The 19,751-nt window shown below is 34.3% G+C and overlaps 1 protein-coding gene across 1 annotated transcript; it reads right to left on the bottom strand.

Moving 5' to 3' along the window:
* Positions 1-762: 762 nt before the first annotated feature.
* On the bottom strand, positions 763-19,546 carry LOC149575813 (uncharacterized). The gene is made up of 3 exons (XM_089816073.1): positions 19,459-19,546; positions 1,052-1,126; positions 763-956 (listed from the first exon to the last, which is right to left on the bottom strand). The coding sequence occupies exons 1-3, from the start codon at positions 19,544-19,546 to the stop codon at positions 787-789; spliced, it is 333 nt and encodes a 110-aa protein (XP_089672199.1). The 3' UTR covers positions 763-786.
* Between the last annotated feature and the right edge of the window lie 205 nt (positions 19,547-19,751).

Here is a 19,751-nt window from a genome sequence, read left to right as displayed (position 1 = left end):
GGTCTAAGGAGGAGTTCATTATATTTTCTTCTAGTATCAATAAAGTAAATATCAAATGTCTTACATGAGGAAGTACAAACAACTTTGATAAGTATTACTTTCAACTAGCCAAAAACTATTGTTATTGACACAAAATTTTCTTGTGCATTAACAAGTTATAAGTTTTTTCAATGTTGTGATGTTGCTATCAGGATTCAATTGTGTAGTTTTCGGTCAAACTCATTGGTCTATGTTTATGAGTAGTGTTTCACAATAACTTCTTTCTCATTAGAATGAATAGAACACTAAATACTCATTGCATCTAGGTTTGCTCACGGAGGTGAAGTGTTGGGCTTTCTCGAGATGTTACCCACCCAAGCACCACTCCAACCCAAATGTTCTTAACCATGGAGTTTTTTAAAGGTTAATGTCATGCTCAAAAATCAAGGCTAAAGCACACAATTTTTTAAAAAAAAGGTAATAACAAGTATCTTATTGAGCTTCACTTTGTTTCGAGAATAGTTTAATATTCTCTACTAAACAGGGCCAACAACGTGAAGGTGGAAGCTCATTTGGCTCCACTCCCTCCCCCTAACATCACTCTACATTCCCCGTTAACATCTAACATTCATTCATTCTTTCAACCATTAATAAAATGTAACATTCAATCAATATCACATGATAACATTCATTAACACATTAGATTCGTTAACATGCAACATTCATCAATATTCTGCATTAACACATAATTCATGAACATTCATTAGCACATAATTAAATTCATTGAGACATAAAATACAGTCATTATCAATTAAGGTATGTAGTGACAATCATTTCTTTTTTTTTCTTTCTATTTCTTTTTTCTATGTAAGCTCTAAGAGGAGCATCAATGTCATCATCAATTCCCCCCTCATCAGTTGTTCTGTTCTCTGTTCTTGATGATCTCAAATTCCTATGCTGTTGCAAAGGGGGGTCCTCTGCAATAACAAATAAAAGAGTTAAATTAAAAATAATTTATTATAATTGTTACAAGTATTTAATTATTTTAAATAACATAACTATGTCTCTTTACCTGATCTAACCACATCATTTTGTCTGGACTCAACGTCAACACGGTCATGAACATCGACCCCTTGATCCTCTACAGCTGCTATACAAAATGTTACGTTAATCCAAACACCAATTGCAATTACATATAAAAAATTTAATAGCAAATGTATACCTCCACCACTGGGATGCACATCATGCGAACCTTCGACATCCACAGATTGTGTAGAAGGATTGTCAGGCTGCATTCCAACATCCTACGCATTGTTATCATTGCTTGCTTAAAACAGATATACTCACTTTATATTGGAACTTAACATCAAATAGACTAATTGGTAAAGTATTCAATTTGAAATAAATTTCATTTAGCTTATTTACCTGTGGCTTAGATGCATTAGTATTAGAACCTTCCACACTAATTTCAGCTCGTAGCCGTTTAGCCACGGCTCTATAGCCTTGTTGGAAGCCAATTCTCTTATCGTCTTCTGTGAGGCATCTATTGAACTCTGAGCCCTGCATTTTTGCGTGGTATGGTGAATTTTACTTGCATTGTTTCATCAACCAATGGAGGGTAGTTAAAATATCAACAACAAATCATCTATATCCATCACAATGTAATAGGAGAAAAATCGAGCAGTTTTGATGGAGCAATCTACTATATAAATGTTGCGTGTTTGTATGCTTTGCTTGTACCAACATATTTTCTCCAAATTCTTAAGTTGGGTAAGAGTTAGTTCAACTCTTTGGAAATAAAAATGGCTGCAAGTGCTGCTGCATTCCCTCATTCTTTCAATCACTGCCTTTATTCTCAACTATTGGAGGAAAATTTAGTCAAGGGTGAGATTTTAAATAATGTCATATTAGTGAATCACAAGTTTTCTTCACTAATCTAGATTGCAGAGTCTTGACTTCAATTGTTGAATTGTTTATATTGAATATGAAAATCCACTACTGTTATTATATTCTATTGACCTATTTATAATTGATGAGCTAAATAAGGGAGTCCTAGCATTTCCCTTCACATTATATAAAAAATTTGATACAATTTTTCATTTACTAATACTTACAACTCTTGCTTTAAGTTTCGAAAAACCACCAGAGCCGAGCTTGTGTGTCCCGTGCTTTTCTAGTCTTGCCTTTGTTGCCTTTGATGTGTCAGGCAATCTATGAAAAGTTTGAAATATGTTAGATAGTATAAATATGGAGGTTAATTAGTACATAATTATATTCTCAACAGTATCACATACCTTGCTGTACTCTCCATTGGTGTAATATTATTTTTCTTGTTAGCTTTATACTTTCCATCCAAAATTAGAGCCTGCCACTCAGCCTCAGGAACATAGGGCGGACGCTCGTACCTGGGGTTATCCCGTAAATTTTTTCTGTACTGGTCCCTAATATACTTCAAACATAAACCATCTTTTTCAAGGAGCTTTTTTCTCTCGAATGCACGAGGTCCAAAGAGTTGGGTCATGCTCTCTATAAGATCATCCTTCAACGGTTTGCGTTGGTGATTCCACCTTTTAAGTAAAAAAAAACATGTTAGACTCATAAATGAAGTGAAGCTACCTTTAATATAGTTCAAGAAATGGACAAAAAAGAAAACTATTATAGTAATGATATGAAATCAAAATAGTGGTTTGGGGTTTTAGTTAGGATATGATGTTCCACCAGGTACACATGGTGGGCCCAAATATTCGCAAACACTCATCACCAAGTTTTCTCCAAAAAAGATCATTCCCTACAAAACAATCATGGGATCATTAGTCGATGAAGAGTGATCAAAAACTAAATTACTATTATATCACTATAGAATAATAATAACTTTAAAGTACTTGGAACTTTGGCTACTTTTAATGGAATGCCTTCATCGTCGCTGACGATCAATGTGACATCCTTCACCATTCCCGTACTAGGAACATAGGAACATCTTGGAAATGATGTTGCAGGTCCTATTGCAAAAAGTTTCATAAGTTTCATAAGTCTTTGTCACGATCGAAGTATAAAAGAACAAATGATAATTGATGTTATAAAGTTGTAAAAAAGAAACCGTTTGTTGCTGTCATAAGAGAGAAAAAGAGGGATTTGTGTACCAGCAGATGGTGCAACAGTCGATGCATGTAAGCTGCGTGTTGTTGACTCAGCAGTCGGAAAGAGATTTGTGGTTGTCCTAGATGGAGGCGGCATCATCGTAGGATTCAATTGATGTGAAGCTGACGAATAAAATTGTTAGAGCATGCATAAATATAGAACGCGTGGACTAGCATGGACAAGATTGTTAGAACATTAAAAAAAAGGATTGTTCGAGCATGTATTGTCAATGATTATGATCATTCCTATATATATTCAGTGGAAAACAGAAGTGGGGAATGGAACATGCGATCTACCTGAACCACCTATAGCACCCTCATCATGGGAACAGGGCTCAAAATCAAGCAAAAAACTCTGTAAAGACAATGCATCCATATTTTAATTAATGCCATAAAGGAGCATAACATAAAAACCATTATTGAACTCTTGTTATAATTAAAAATTTCATTAATACTTACTTTGAAAGACTCAGAGGTGTGCAACAATTCAGATGCCCTATCTTTTATTTGTTGAGTCATAAGCTTTATGGTTGCCAAACGTAGAATTTCTTTGCTAATTTTCTTTAAATTAATTTTAATCAAACCGATCGGGTCATCGGTCTCTGCTAAATCGATATAGAAAGGGTCCTCCTCAGGGGGGGCCTTCTGAGGGACTGCAGGTTCCTTTCCCTCCCTCCGACCACTAGCCCTCTGTGACAACAATAGTATTAGTATTATCAAAATTACTCCAAAACAATAAAGAAAACAACATTAAAAAAATAACATTTTTCTTCTATCTAGTTTGCACAATTACAAATGAGTTTTATCTGCTCATGTGTAGATGAGCAAGGAGCATCGTCAGCATCCCCTTCGGGCAGTTGCTCCATATTGTGCCCCTGTGTCAAAGATGAAGTATAAAAATGTTAGCCAAAAATTTATTGACTAAATGGTATGTTGGAGTCATTGATTAGAAGTTGGTTTAATAGTATGTACCACCCCCATGATAGTAGCCTTGTTTGTATCTATGCGGTTCAAATTGTAATCAATAAGAAGCTCTTCCCCTGCACATATTGATTTTATCGCACAGATGAATACACGATTTCCCTCGTGCGCCTCAAATATGCAATTGGGTTGCTTTATAGTTGACCCAAGTCGTGTACTATTTATAAAACCCACAATATTCCCTGTTGCTTTTGGCCTTTCATCAATGTATATAGCCACACTTTTGCTTTGATTATTGTCTTGCTGTTGTATATAATTTGCCGAGAGGGCATACCTACGCATACTTTTTTTATATTTAACAATATGCATCCAACTTTTGTAATCGTAACATGGTCCAACATACTCCATCAATTCAGAAACTTTGTTGTAAGACACCTTTATGCCGTCCATAGAAAATAGGCCCAAACCATGTAGTGATGATGGTGCTATGCGATATATCCTCTTGTTAACACAAAAATCAGTGTTTATTGGAGGAAGTTCCTTGGGTACCCAATGTTTCTGTAGATGTTGGTACCTCAAGGGCACCTCGATGTCGCCTTCTGTCTCATCATCATAAGAACATGACCCCCCTTGAGCAAGGAAAAATTTCATGCGTTTATTGAATTTCCTTCTAGTCCTTTGACCTCTAGTTAATCTCCCTGTTCTAGATAAACTACATGTCTCACTTTCCTCTTCTATTCCTATATTTCCCTCACTCGAGGAAGACACTTCTGACAAATACCTATTCGCTGGTACCTGCAAATGGGAGAGATCTTAGAAGACATCAATCTTACTATTGATAAGTGTATTAAATAGACTGTCTATAAGGAGTATTGACTTATACCTGTCGATCCATGAGATTGTGCGGGATGCTCCTGAAAGGGGTTCAATTTCTTGCAAATGTAATTCAATTATCGTGAGCATAATCACATCATAATCATAATCATATCCATCATTAGCATCACATAAAAATTAAAAACATTAAAAGGTACACAATAAAACACTTAAATCAGGCTCACATTATAAGCCTACTAGGGAAGTAGGCCTAGTGAAGGGCTAAAACTGGGTTTTTGTATCAGCTGATGAGTTGAGGGCTTAGTCACCTTGAGGACATGCTATTTGAAGTTGTTTGATGTGTGTGGAGGTGGAGGAAACACCTAGACTAAAGCCACTTGCATAACATTTTGAAATTTAGTTAGATATTTTATATTAATTAAGATAACTGTAATTTCTTCCAAAACCCATTATAATAATTTTAAAATGGATTATTGGTTTCTTTTTACTTACCGTGTAAATCCCATAGATCCAAATACATGTATTGAAATAAGTTTTCTAGTTTTAGTCTGTAAATCAACATACTGATACAATGTTATTCCTATTCTAAAATGAAATGTTAGAGATACTTGAATTATTAACCAACAAATTGGGTAAGCACTTATATTATGTTTTCCCTATGAATTTTATTCTAGGTACAACTCCCTTTTATAGATATTTAATGAATTCCCTTTTCTAAACTAAACACTTACAAATGCTTTTGACCTGAAAGAAAATAAGGCTCAATACATTCAAACGTCAATATGTGTTTTAAATAGTTTTATTTAATTAATTTAGATTAATAGTTAATTTAGATTAGCAGTATTCTATTTGTAGTTGAAACTTGTAGCTTTTAAATAGATAATGAATAAACTATGTAACCATATATATAAGACAAATATATTTCTATCAAGAAATGAATATTAAATAGATTAAGGATTGATGGCATACCTCCAAATTCCATCATCATCATCCTTGTCATCGTCATCATCATCATCATCATCGTCCTCGTCATCATCATCGTCGTCGTCATCATCATCCTCCTCGCCATCATCGTCGTCATCGTTGTCGTCATCATCAACATCATCATCAACATCAACATCATCTTCATCATCATCATCAGTAGTAGCATCATCATCATCATCTTCTTCTTCTTCTTCATGAAAATTTGTGTCAGGAACATCATCCAATAACTGTCGATCATGATCACCATCTACATCATCTTCTACTTCTTCGGTATCTTCTTCTTCCATCGCATTATACTTTATTGGCCTTCCTCTCGGTTCATGTCTAACAACAAATGACCAACCCGGTTTATGTGGAACCTCTGAGTAAAATACCTGCTCACATTGGCTTGGAAGAACATAAGGCTCATCCCCAACTGGCTCAAACGACCTTGTATTAACCATTGTAAATCCATTATCATGTTCAATAACAGTTCTATCAGGATCATTTGGATTAAGTCGTAGCCTGTACCATTTGACAACGAAGAGTACTAATTTGAAGGAACTAAAGTCACACTCAATTATCTCATCCAAAATGCCATAGTATCGATTTTCAGACTCTTGAGGATGTAAGTCGTTTCTAGATGAAATATTAGTCACTTGAAAGACTGCAGTTATTCTTGAATCACAAGTTTTCTTCGTGTCATCCAACGCTTTGACGCAAAATTTCTGACCATTACAGAACATAGCCTTGTGGTGTTTAACCTACAATAATATGTGAAACATATCAAAATTATTATATCGTGAGTTGATAAACATACGGGTGATTAATAAATTTGTACGTACTTGGAAATCTCTTGAACCACGTGCTAAATCTATTTCCCTTTGCGTAACATTGGAATCTCCATTACGATGAGCTTCTTTAACCAATGAAGATACACCTTCCCATGTTAATGTGCGACCAGAATGTTGACATCGTTCAATCCATACCGTCATCCAATCAAGATTGTTTGCAATATATAAATGTAGTGCATCCCACTCTCGAGCACCTGTACAAAAAAAAAATAGACAACTTACAACCGATTTATTTTGAAGATTAAGAAATAATTTATTACAATAACATCTTATAATTTATTACAAGTCACTTTCCTCAATGTACCTTTCCCCATCAAGTACTCCCCTTCTAATTTTTTAAAAGGCTCGAGGTCCCAAATGCGATCTACATGGATATTTGATGCAAACTTAGGAAGATATTCAGTAATGTACACCATAGTCTGGTATACCATATATCCCTCTACCATAGAACCCTTCGGATGTGCTCTTTGTCAAACCAAAGCCTTCAAAGATTTCAAATGCCTCTCAACCATCCACATTGACTTAGTGTGTACAGGTCCACACAATTCAATCTCCTCAACTAGGTGTATGAGGTAGTGTTCCTGTGCATTGAAAAAAGTTGGAGGTAGACACTTTTGCATTTCACACAGTAAATGAGGAATTCTTCTCTTCCAATAGTTTATATCTTCTTTATGGATTTCTTTAGACGACAACCACCTACATTAAGAGATTCAAGTCACAAAAAATATATAGATATGAGACTTTACAAAATAATATACAATAGATTACATAGCAAGAAAAATAAATCACGAATATAATAAATATATACAACAAATTGAACAGATATTACTGCTTACCTCATATATTTTCCAAGATCGTATATCACTTGTTTGATGTTATTGTTGAAGTGCTCTGGGAGAGATAGAGGAAGCACGTACTGCAGTAATTATAAACCAATCATTTCATTGTTTTCTAACATAACATAACGAACAATTCACGTAGTTTATGAATATATTGTAAATACAGAAGAACATAACTTACCTTGACGAAAGTATGCCAATCATGCGTTTTGAGCCCTGGCCAAATTCACTTTTTTTTGATATGAGATTGTTTATGTTCGCAGCAAATCCTGTGGGAAATCAAATTTTTCGTATGACTTCTTTTATGGCATCACTTTGCTGCTCCGTTAATAACCATGGAAGGGCACTTATATTAATCTGATCTCTGTTGCTATTTGAGTGAATGAAATTTTTCAATGCATGATTGGATTCATGTATGTCATTACAAATTTTGACAATTTTTTCTTTGTCACGCCTTCCATCCAATATTTTCCACAATGTCTCTATTATATTCTTTCCAATATGCATAGTATCAAACAAATGCACAATTTGTAAGTGCTCGTAGTAGGGCAACCTACTAAATTGTCTAGGATAGCTTTTTATTCCCTTTGGAAGGTTGTCAGTATTGCCTTGACGACCTTCACGATCATCAATTACACAATTAGTCAACAAAAATCACAATAGAAATATATAAATTACAAACATAAACCATTTGGTGGAATGACATTACCTCGACGATTAATTCTATTATATTCCAACTTCCATAGGTGAGGTGTCATTCTTCGTGGCTTTGATGTAGTCTCTTCTTTCCCATTGAAAAGATGTTTTTCCGTACTTTGATACTTATGATTCTTGTGGAGGAAGTGTCTACACTCATCAAACACTTGCTTTCCTAAACTTTTTGAATGACGAGATTTCATCTTTGGACCACAAAATGGACATGCAAATTTTCCCTTTGTTTGAAGACCTACAAGATAATGATGTAATTGGATTATTAAATATGTTGATTTTTATAATTAGAATTATTGTGCGCAACTTGAATTCACTATAACATACCACAAAAATGTGTTAGCCCTGGGGCATCATGTATTGTCCATGCAAGTATTGCATGGAATTGAAATTGTCTTTGTCGTATTGGTCTAGACACGTCATACATAGTGACACCGTTCCATAACTCCACCAACTCGTCGATAAGAGGCTCAATATATACATTCATATCTTTTACTTGATATTTACTTACTTGAATGAACAATAACATTACATAGTTATTGTGACCGTTTTACTGCAAGATTTGTAAGTACGTGTAAATTAATAACTATCAAATGATAAGATACCTGGAACAATCATTGCCAACATAATGTGATCCCTCTTTATTGACATCCACGAAGGAATGTTATTGTTGATAACAAAAACAGGCCACGCCGAGTAAATAGATCTCATCTCTCCAAATGGATTGACACCGTCCGCTGCCAATGAAAGCCTGAGATTACGAGGTTCTTCTTTGAAGTGTTGCCACTTTTCCTCTATGTGCATAAATGCCGAATCATCCACAGGGATTCGAATAATGTCATCTTGACTTCTATTGCGTGCATGATAATCCATAAATTGAGCCAAGCTACTACACCTGAATAATTGTCGCATCCGTGGAATAATGGGGATGTAACGAAGAACCTTTTGAGGCACCTTTTTTATTAGTCGATTTGTTCGATATCTACTCGTATGACATACAGGGCATTGTGTTGCAAATTCATGTTCTTTATAATATATAATATGATCATTGGGACAAGCATGTATTGCTTCATACTCCATTCCAATATCTTTCATAACATCAGTTAATTCTCGATATGAGCGATGTAGAATATTTGATGATGGTAACAGAAACTCGTCTATCAATCTACAACAAAAAATATAAGTTGTTAATATAAACAATATTAGTGGTACATTATTCACCCTTTGTTAACTATAAAGACATATATGACATACCTTAACATACGTGACATTGTTATGTTGGATAAACCATTCATAATCTTCAAGTTCAACAACAACAATACAACAGAGAGAAGAGTTGTTTGGGAGACTTTGTATAGGGGCTCGTATGACTTCTGAAGTAGAGGTACATCGAGGCTATCATCATCATCATGATCAGATATGCTTGGACTAGATGTGTCATGGATCAATGTATTTATACCATCCTCTTCAATTGTGTTTTCTGGTGCATGATCGTCATCTTCCATGGGATCATTATCTTCACCTTGGATATTTGCACCTCCATGTTCCTCCACTTCGAAAACCATATTCTTCGGATTGTTGTGGTTCATATCATGTACTTCCCTGGGAAGATCAACCTATATAAAATTGATTAACATAAATAAACCATGATCATCAACTCATCATCAAGTGATTTCATATGTATATAAATTGTTAAAATGATATAATGAACGACTTACCAGTGGATGATAGTCATGCCCCCCTTCAATGTGATCATTCTCCCTACAATGTCTCTTAACTGTTTTGATTAGCAGTCTTCTACGGTTTAAGCCCTTACAAATATTGCAAGGACAATAACATTTTCCATCACCTTTTCTTTTCAAGTTAGACCACAATCTAGCGATTGTCTCCCTGTTTTGTTCTTCACTTATATTATCTGACATGATCGTTCTTTGCAGGAAGCAAAAATCGGGCTATGAAAACTTCGGTCTACAACTTTCACAAACTAAGCAAAACTATCGAAAGTACACAAATCTTCTTAGACCTAGCTAAATACTTTAATATTTTAAAAATACTTTCTTTGACTTTATTCCTAAGATTATTTGTAAAACTTTGACCAATCGCCTGAAGGTCTTATTTCAAGAGACCTTACAACATTAAGCCATTAAAAGCAATTTCAAAACATATAAGCTAAAAGTCTAGTTAAAATATACATTAGAATAAAAAAAAACAATTTTCATACCCGAGCGCACAGCTATAACTCGTGCAACGACCTTCTTGCTTAGCTGTAGAAGCTCTCCAGCAATCAAATTATACAAACTACAAGGCCTAACAAAAATTTGAAAACATATAAGCTACAAGTCTAGTTAAAATATACATTAGATTAGATTCAACAATAGCAAGCAATGTTATTCAAAATTAGATTCAACAAACCTTAGCAGTGTAAATAGCCATCTCCTCTAAACTGGACTCCAGACACGAGGGGGCATTCACATACTCTTCCCCTAAAGGTATCCTGAAGAACAAAAGCCACTATTCTTGAGTTTGTGAATTGCACCTCGAGATGAATGAAGCTTAAAGGGAATGAAAATTGTTTTCATACATTTAAATCAGGATGTAATATTTATTCATAAGTATATACCTTGCAAGCACTTAAAATTGTTGTTATATGTGTTGCGGGAAAAGAAGAAGTTTATACTTATGTGTATAGATGCACTTCCTGTATGCGATCCAAAGCTCGAATGTTATCAAGTGTGTCCAATGATGGGGAGAGACCTCTATGCAAGCAGAAGATCTGCAATGAAACAAAAGAAAAGAAAAATTTCTTATAGTAAGAACAAGTTTGTTGTGCTGCACAGGGTACCAACAAAATAGTGTATAATATCTTTTTCTTTACCTGGCTTTCAATTCAGCATGAGAGCCTTTAATAGAAAAGTCAAGTTGATAACATATTTAACAAGAGCTACAGGGCAACATAGTTCCTGCGTAAGTCCAAGAAAATGTGTGAGGATTGACATAGATTTGCGTAAATCCAAGAAGATGTGTGAGCATTGACATAGATTTTGTGAACATTTTCTATGTAATGAAGATTTTACTGCAAATGGAATGAACCTAGGGGTCGATTGGTAAACTGATTATTTGTATCAAATGGTGTAAAATTGGAACTAAAACCATTTCAACTGGCCACGCCACTCATGGACTGTTCCTCCATATGTTATAATACTTTCATCATATATCACAAATATGAAATAGAATATGTATCACACTGAAATAAAGCATTAAAAGATAGTGTCTAAATGTAATTAAATATATGGAACTGGTTATAAGAATTTGTACAAATCAATCAGAATGGGTTGAAATCAATGCATCTTACTTCAACATTTCATGTAACACAGCCAAATCCAAAAGAAATCTCGCAGACAAACTACCTGAGATTTATAACCTTTATCTTCCAATATCCAATGGCTCCTTATAGGCGTTAATACAAAGAAGCCAACTGTCAAAAACTGTGGCAGTGATAAACATTTTGAAAAATAAAATTGTATTAGGTATAAATAAAAAATAGTGAGGAATGGTGTAGACTTGTAGCCAGAAGATAACACAGTGAAAATTGATGAGCTCTTTGTTATCACCCACCTCAAAGAAACGTGCATATCAACTCCAAGTGTCAAATGTCAGCTGTAAGTGCAACAATGCAAGTTTTCATCTGTGTAACTTGTTTTTCTGCTACAGTCAATGCTGATACATCCTGCTTTAACATAAATAGATTAGTCGCCAAACAAATTATCAAGAGACCCTATGGTCATCATCATAATTATTTGCTAAGCCAATTTCAACATCAAAGCCTCTAATATGAATATACAGGATCATAACTAGATCCCATATGATTGTCATAGAGTGAGATCTGAAACATTGTGATTCAAAAAACATATACAATCTCTTCTAGAAACAACATCAAGTAAAATCTTGGATAGCAGAAAAATTGTTATGTATAATAGAAAGTTGTTTTTAATTCACCAAATAGAAGGATTTTTACCAACAAATAGTTAATATATTTTGTTGCACTAACAAGTGTGGGCGGGAAATTCTTGGGCTGCTACTCCTAAAGTCGAATATGATGATGTTGAATGCCCTGCCTCATGGAAAGTAAAATCCTATTGTGCATGTCTCCAAAGGCACCATTGGAATACATCTAATGATGTTATGAGATCTTATCTCTTTGTATTGGGTACCATCTTTGAAATACTTGATCTCTTCTCATTCCTCAACTGATCGAGACTACAGCCACAGTACAAATAAGTAACCAACTATTTTTGAGTTTGATTCTGCTCTAAAGGAAAATGCCAGAACCACTTCTTTTTCTATTACTGAGTTTTTCTGCATTTAATCACCAGTTTGCCAAGTTGTTTGAAGTTTGAACCATGCTCCATATATGCCAAAGTAAAATAATCAAGTAGGATGCATGTGAGCGAGAGATAATTATGTAGAACCTAGATGTAGAATATAATTATGTGCATTCTCTTGCATTGATGTTTTCCTGTATCGTACATATTATTATTTTGAATTGTAATACTGATAGCATGTTCACCGTGTCTTTTCTCTGAATTTGAATATTTCTTTTCATGTTTCATTTGCCGCTTCTTTTCATAGTACCTTTGAGTTGTACTTGTTTACTTAGCAGGTTTTTAGGGTACTTGCTATTTTTAAAGTGCTAAAACGTTAAGAGAGATTATGGTGATGATGAAGAGTATGCTATTACGATGCTGTCTTTTCACTTGATTTACATTCAATTTGATGCCTATTGAAAGGATTTTCTATGTATAATAAATATCTCTTTCTATGAATGTGAATTAGTTTTCTGTCACTTTCTTCAGTTTTTGCCGAGAATGAGTTGTTCTCTTACTCTTTGCTTGGTCTATTCATTGTGTTAAATTCTATTTTTGTGGGTATCAATAAACATTTAGAAATATTTAAGCATATATGTAGGAGACGGTTATAGTTAGTAGTAATATTAAGGATTTCAGGAGAATTGAATAAGCCCTGATTCGAAGATAACTTGATAGAATGTCCATAGTTGTGTCGTTGAACCAGACAAAATGTTGTTATTAGTGATTCCTGTAAGGTGTTAGCTAATATAAATATCTATTTCAAATACAAAAATATAATAATGTACGTGGTCTTGAGTTAGTGCCTTTCAAAATGCCTTTATTTTGATAATATTAAAACTTTGGAACTTACAGATTGCCTGCCTTGAGTAAGATGTGCCTTCTTTATAGAATCTGTTTTTACTCTGGGAGTGGGAAAAACTTGATTAGGGGTCCGAGGGCTTCCCACTCCAATAATCTCTTTTGCAAGTCACTTTGTTGCATTTGCAGGATAGCTTTTCTTATGAACCATGGGGTGCTTTACTTCTTTATTTCTATCTACAAGACTTTCCAGATTTTCTGTAAGAAAGCTATGGCCATAATGCCTATCCAATGGAACATCCTCTGAACACAAATTTGATTCCTCTGGTTCTTGCACAGCTAAATATTTATTTAAAAAAACCTTCTTGGAAGATTTTGGTAATTCCTTTCCTGTGTATGACCATGTACCTTCACTTCCAATGTTATGCGAAAGGCTATCCTGCAACGCACCTTTCCTTTTAGAAGAACCCTGTGTCGCATGATTTCATTCAAATGAGGGTTTTTGGCTTTTTTTTTTCTCTTATATCTCGCTGGCGTCACAATTGCGACGCTTGCCGTCGCAATTGCGACGACATTGGGCTAAAATTGAAAAACAAAAGCCAAAACCACATTACGTTTTCTTGCCGTTGCAAATTAACGTCACAAATTGACCCCTAATGTATTAGTGACTTAATCTCTTCTTTTCAGCTTCAGCAATGCTTTGTTTAAACACAATCCAAAGAAATTGTAAATTGAAATCACTTTCAGCTTCTATCTCTTTGAATGTGGGTTTTCTTCTAGTTTTCTTTCTTGGTTGAACCTCTTGTTCACTCAGGACCGAAAAATTATAGGAGATGTGATGGTGCGGAACTTCTGCAATCTCATCATTATCTACCTTCAATTCTTTTCTTAGCTGCAACACCCTTTCTCTACAATGCTGCAATAACTTTGATTTTATTTCCAGCTCCTTTAATTTGTGATACCTGGCACAAACACTTTTCCATAAAAGGACTGGTGCATGATCTTCTTCAACACTCAAATTCATTTTTCTTCCATGGGTAATGCTTTCTCTAAAAGCATCAAAAAGATCACGCAAGACTAGATCTTGAGTCTGATGAAGTTCAATCAAAGAAGGATCCAACCTTCTTCCTTTCACAACTTTAATGGGCATGGTCTTTTAATAATAGAGTCGTCAATCTCCTGCAAGTAGAGATAATAATAAAAATTGAGGAAGTAAAAATTTAGCACTAATCTTCTTTTCCGCTTCCTCAGCAGAGTCGCCAAAAATCTGTTGGTAAACAGATTGTTCTTTCCAATGTAACTCTTAAATGCCCGAACCTGTGAGAAATAATTTGATACCAACAGTTGGATAATCTATCATGAGGTTGATAGATTTCCTTTGAATTGAAAGGTACAACTCCCTTATCAATGATATTCAATGAATTTGTTTGTTCCTAAACTAATTGGGTACGTTCTTAACCCGAGAACGAAAGAGGAAAACCAAGACAGCCCTAGACAGAACTAACTTAGGCAGAGAATTCAGTTCTACACCTAACCAACCCCAGGAATTCACATTTCCTATGACTCCCCGACATTGGTAATGCAATGTGAATGCTATGTATGAAAATGCATTGGAAAATGAAATGAAAGAGAGTGTTAAATAATCCCAATTCTTGTAATAGGAACGTCCGCAAATACTTTGATCTACAACCCATTCATAATTCAACACAAGATGGAAGATGATGCCCAATACTGAAAATAACAATACTCTGATTGATAATAATCAAAGGAGAAATACTAAATGCTCTGCTTTAGAATAAAACCCCTGTTGTTTTGAACATCACAAATAAGAATACTCATATTTTATTTGCTCACAACTTATGCTCAATCTATTATAAAAACTTGAACTCTTAACATGCACAATGAAAATGCAAAACAAATTAAACTAAGTTCCTTCCCCCTCCTCCAGCTCTCTGTCTCTTGCAGAAAAGAAGAACTACATCAATGGAAAAGGTTTTACAATAAATACATTCTCTAGCAACTGTTGGTTTCTTCCAGTGACTTTTCAGTTCTGTAACCGATCTTGTCTCTTTGACTTCTCATATTTTTCCTTTTGAAAACTAATATGCTTATTAACTTTTAAAGTTAATAATGATAGATATTAACATATTTAAATTATATGTTAACAATTGACATTTAAATATGTTAAATCAATATCAAAATCTTTCCTTCATTGAGTGGACAACAAAATAAATAGCTCTGCTAGGTAAAAATGAGCCATTTTTCGTGGGGCATATCTTTTTATTCCACCGTTGGATTGAGCTCATTTTTAGATATGTTCTTCCAAACTTAGTTATCGTCATCCTGACCGGAGCGATCGGAAAAATAATCAATGAGTAAAAAGATATGAATTTCTGAATTCTGCTCTATATGACTGCTACAAAGTCAGAATTAATAAAATAAAATTTCCAGCCATTGTTCTTTCAATGCTCTATAATCCATGTCTTCAATATGCAACAATGTTATCTTCAATGCTTACAATGTTAATTCTCTGCTAAAATTTGGGAGAGATTCTCTGGAATTCTTATAGCGGAAATCTGACTTTTGTCTTCTCCCTTGGTGGAAAATTGAGCTTTGACAGCGAAAGTCGCAGTGGAAAATGAATTTTCCATTTCCATGTAGTGGGCACAATTTTGATGTAGATTGATTCACAAATTATTTTTCTGGAGTAATCTTGATGCTAAACCCCATATACCTTCATCTTGGATTGAGATTTGCCTTTTCTCTCCTCATGTGGAAAATTGGACTTTGCCTGCAAAAGTCGTAGTTGAAAATGAATTTTCCGCTATGCATTTTTCTTTTTGCTGGAAAATGAAATATTTGCTTCTCCAATGGAGAATTAGAAAATGACTACGAAAAGCGAAGTAGAAAATGAGTTTTCCATTACGCATTTTTCCTTTGGTGGAAAATGAAACATTTGCTTCTCCAATTGAAAATTTGAAAATGATTGCGGAAGTCGCAGTGGAAAATGAGTTTTCCACTACACTTCATTTTTCCTTTGGTGGAAAATCCCAAGTTGACTTCTCCATTGCGGAAAAATTAGAAAAGTGCTTCTCCATGGTGGAAAAATGAATTTTGACTTCTCCATTGCGGAAAATTAGAAAATGACTGTGAAAGTCGTAGTGGAAAATGAGTTTTCCACTACACTTCATTTTTCCTTTGGTGGAAAATCCCAAGTTGACTTCTCCATTGCGGAAAATTAGAAAAGTGCTTCTCCATGGTGGAAAAATGAATTTTGACTTCTATTTGCTTCCACATTTGCATATCTGGACTCAGAAATAATTCAATCCTTCATAGAAATTTTGTTAAACACACTGAGAACAATTTTAAGAAATTCTTTATGGGTGGCAACTTTAAAAGTTTTAAAAATGGTGTATTGAAAGTGCAACTACACCTTTGAAGACTCGGAACTTTGTAGCTTTAGTAGTTTTGTCTTTCCTTTTCACTATAAATTTTGTAGGAGTGAATTTGATGCAATACAAGGATGGTGAATCCCCAAAAGAGATTAGCAAACCCCCAACTAAGAGTCACACAATGAAAAAAATTAGAGATATAACTGAAAATAATTTATTTATTAATAGAAGATCCAATTACATCAAATGATCATTAAACATGTTGGGCTATAAGGCCTTCCTAGTTAAAGCCAGTACAAAGATCCAAATTACAAACCAAATCTATCATCTCTTCCTATTACTCCATGCTCTCTTCTTTACATCTTACATTACATAAATAGCCATCAAGACACACATGTCATCTTAAAGATCATAATTTCTTAAAATAGGAAGTGTGTTACATAACCCCTTTACATTAGATGAGAAAATACATAACTAAGCATAAGAGGACTAGTGACCTTAGATATAGGTGCTATAACGATCATTGAGCCCACATGTAAATCCAAAAAACCTCGCAAGAAAAGATGAACATCGCATAGGAAAATTACCAAGCATCACCTAATGAACCAACAAACAATATAGTACTACCTAGAAAAATGAATTAGATCTCCAGGCATACAAAACATAAAGACATGGAAGCTTAGAAAGATGATCCATGATAGGTCCTTGTTAAGAAACCAAGTTTACATAAATTGGAACGTGTAATCCAATGATTGCCAACACAAATAATCAATTTGGAACTGAAAACAAAAAATAAAGAAAACTATTTTTGGATGATGCAAGATTACAACCCAAGGATGCATCTGCATCAAAATTTCTCATATTTCACAATGGCACTTCTAGTTTGTCTGCTGGCATGAGCTCTACCAATTATTGCAAAAACTACTTCTACTTATTTTTTTGTGAAAAATGTCCCTACTCGGTCTTCTTCATGCCTTTCTCTTGCCTCATCTATGGTTTCTATGGTGAATCCTTTCTTCCATGCAGACTGCTCCACTTTCTTTTTTAATCATATTTTCTATTACTAGTTGGTTTCAGTTTCAAATAATCTCCATGTCCTTCTCATCAAAGTTTCCAAACCTTTGTGTTGGCATAATTGATGCAGCGATGATAATTAATGAAGAGATTATTGTTGCAATGACATTTCATGGTGAGTTGATGCATATATTTGATTGATTTATCTTTGAAGAGATTAAACTAGATAATTCCTAAAATGGTCAATGAAAAACGATAAGTGATTTGATTGTTATTTCAGATTAGTACAATATTATTTGGATTGATCGTAAGACATGGTTGATAACATTTTCTAGATGATTTGGTTACTATAGAACCTTATAACATTCATAGGTAAAGGTAGTTCAGTGATACTAATAGGAAAATAGGTAAAGGGTGAACATGTAAACATGAATAGATTATGAAGATTTGTAGAGTTGTCATAAATTTCAAATTATTATAAGGATTGGTGATAATTTTTGAGAAGTAGGAAGGTATTTTTGTAATTTATGAAAAAGGATTGAATACACATTGATTGATGTATGTGTTTAAGGAGGATTGTTCGAGAAGTTTCTTTTTGGTAAAAAATAACTTGTGAGACAGAACAATTTCCAAGGGGAAAATTATTGGTGTAATTAAATGTTAACTAATTACATTTACTTAATCCTCCTTAGGATAATCAATTGCATAGTACTTTGTCATTGAGACACCTAGGAGTTTCACAATTGAGCATATGGTGTAGGAGAATTCCACTCTATGTGGTGATAGTTGTTATCTCAATCCACCTTTAGTGCACATATCACATTTTCATCCTCATCATTGCACACACTTCATTGCATAATAGAAGATGATCCATCTTTGGTTGACATGTGATTCCACCTATGTAGGTGATATCTTATCTTCTCCTTATCATTGTCTCTTATCGCCTTTCCTATATAAGGAGGCCTGCTATTTAAATTTTAATCAAGTCCATTACCAATAATATCATTATCACATCTTAATGTAATTATCTTACCAAAATCTTGTGGAAATTATCTTGGTCTTTCATTTGATCCTAGGGGTGTTGTAGAGACACCTAAAATTCTAACATGGTATCAAAGATCTCAAGGTGTGAATACCTCTTCTCAAGATATCAATCTTGGATTGCTCTCATTATAGGTGCATAATTTATCAATTTTGGCATCCCCATTGCATTTGGGATGTTGTTTCAGTTAAATAGACTATAAATATGCCTATATTCAACGAAAGTCAAAATTGAGGCAATTATTTTTAGCAGATTGAGCCATATGACTTGATCTTCTCCTATGTGGCACAATTTATTAAAAAATATATTTTTTTCTATGATTTTTAATAATTTTAATTTTTCAGTTATGTATAGATTCTTTGTGTCACTATGTGTTTGGGATTTCGTAACCCTATACTATACATTTTTAAATTTTAAGTCACTGCTCAAAGATCATGGTGATAGAAAGACCAAAAAAAATTATAGTCAGATCGATGAAGGAGGCACCCACAACAATTTTGTGATTGCATAGTTAGTACACATATAAGTATGCCTTTAAACAATACAATATTACACATGTGGGACTAAGGCCCTAACTAGGACACCACTATCCGAGCCACCCAATACATACTGCCACTAATCACAATCCCAATTAGATTTGCCTCAAGTAGCAAGCCATCGCAGATATTGAAAAAGATGTGATCCATATCCACAGTCATTTTCATTGCTCATGACTTCTGTGGCTTCCAAAAAATTGAGTAGCATGACTTCCCATACTTCCATAGTCAAAGATTTGTGTGCAATTCACCAGCTCACATGACCCCATCATGTACTAGTCCTATTTGGCATCCTTACTCCTTTGCAACATACTAATTGATGCGAGCTCAATCGTTTTCTTGACTTGCCCTCGACTTCCAGTGTCCT

The sequence above is a fragment of the Cupressus sempervirens genome, chromosome 2, assembly GCF_028749045.1.
Source record: "Cupressus sempervirens isolate cs-2001-9-10 chromosome 2, ASM2874904v1, whole genome shotgun sequence".
NCBI lineage: Eukaryota > Viridiplantae > Streptophyta > Pinopsida > Cupressales > Cupressaceae > Cupressus > Cupressus sempervirens.
The sequence above is the reverse complement of the archived record's forward strand: the minus strand, read 5'-3'. Positions and strand labels throughout refer to the sequence as shown.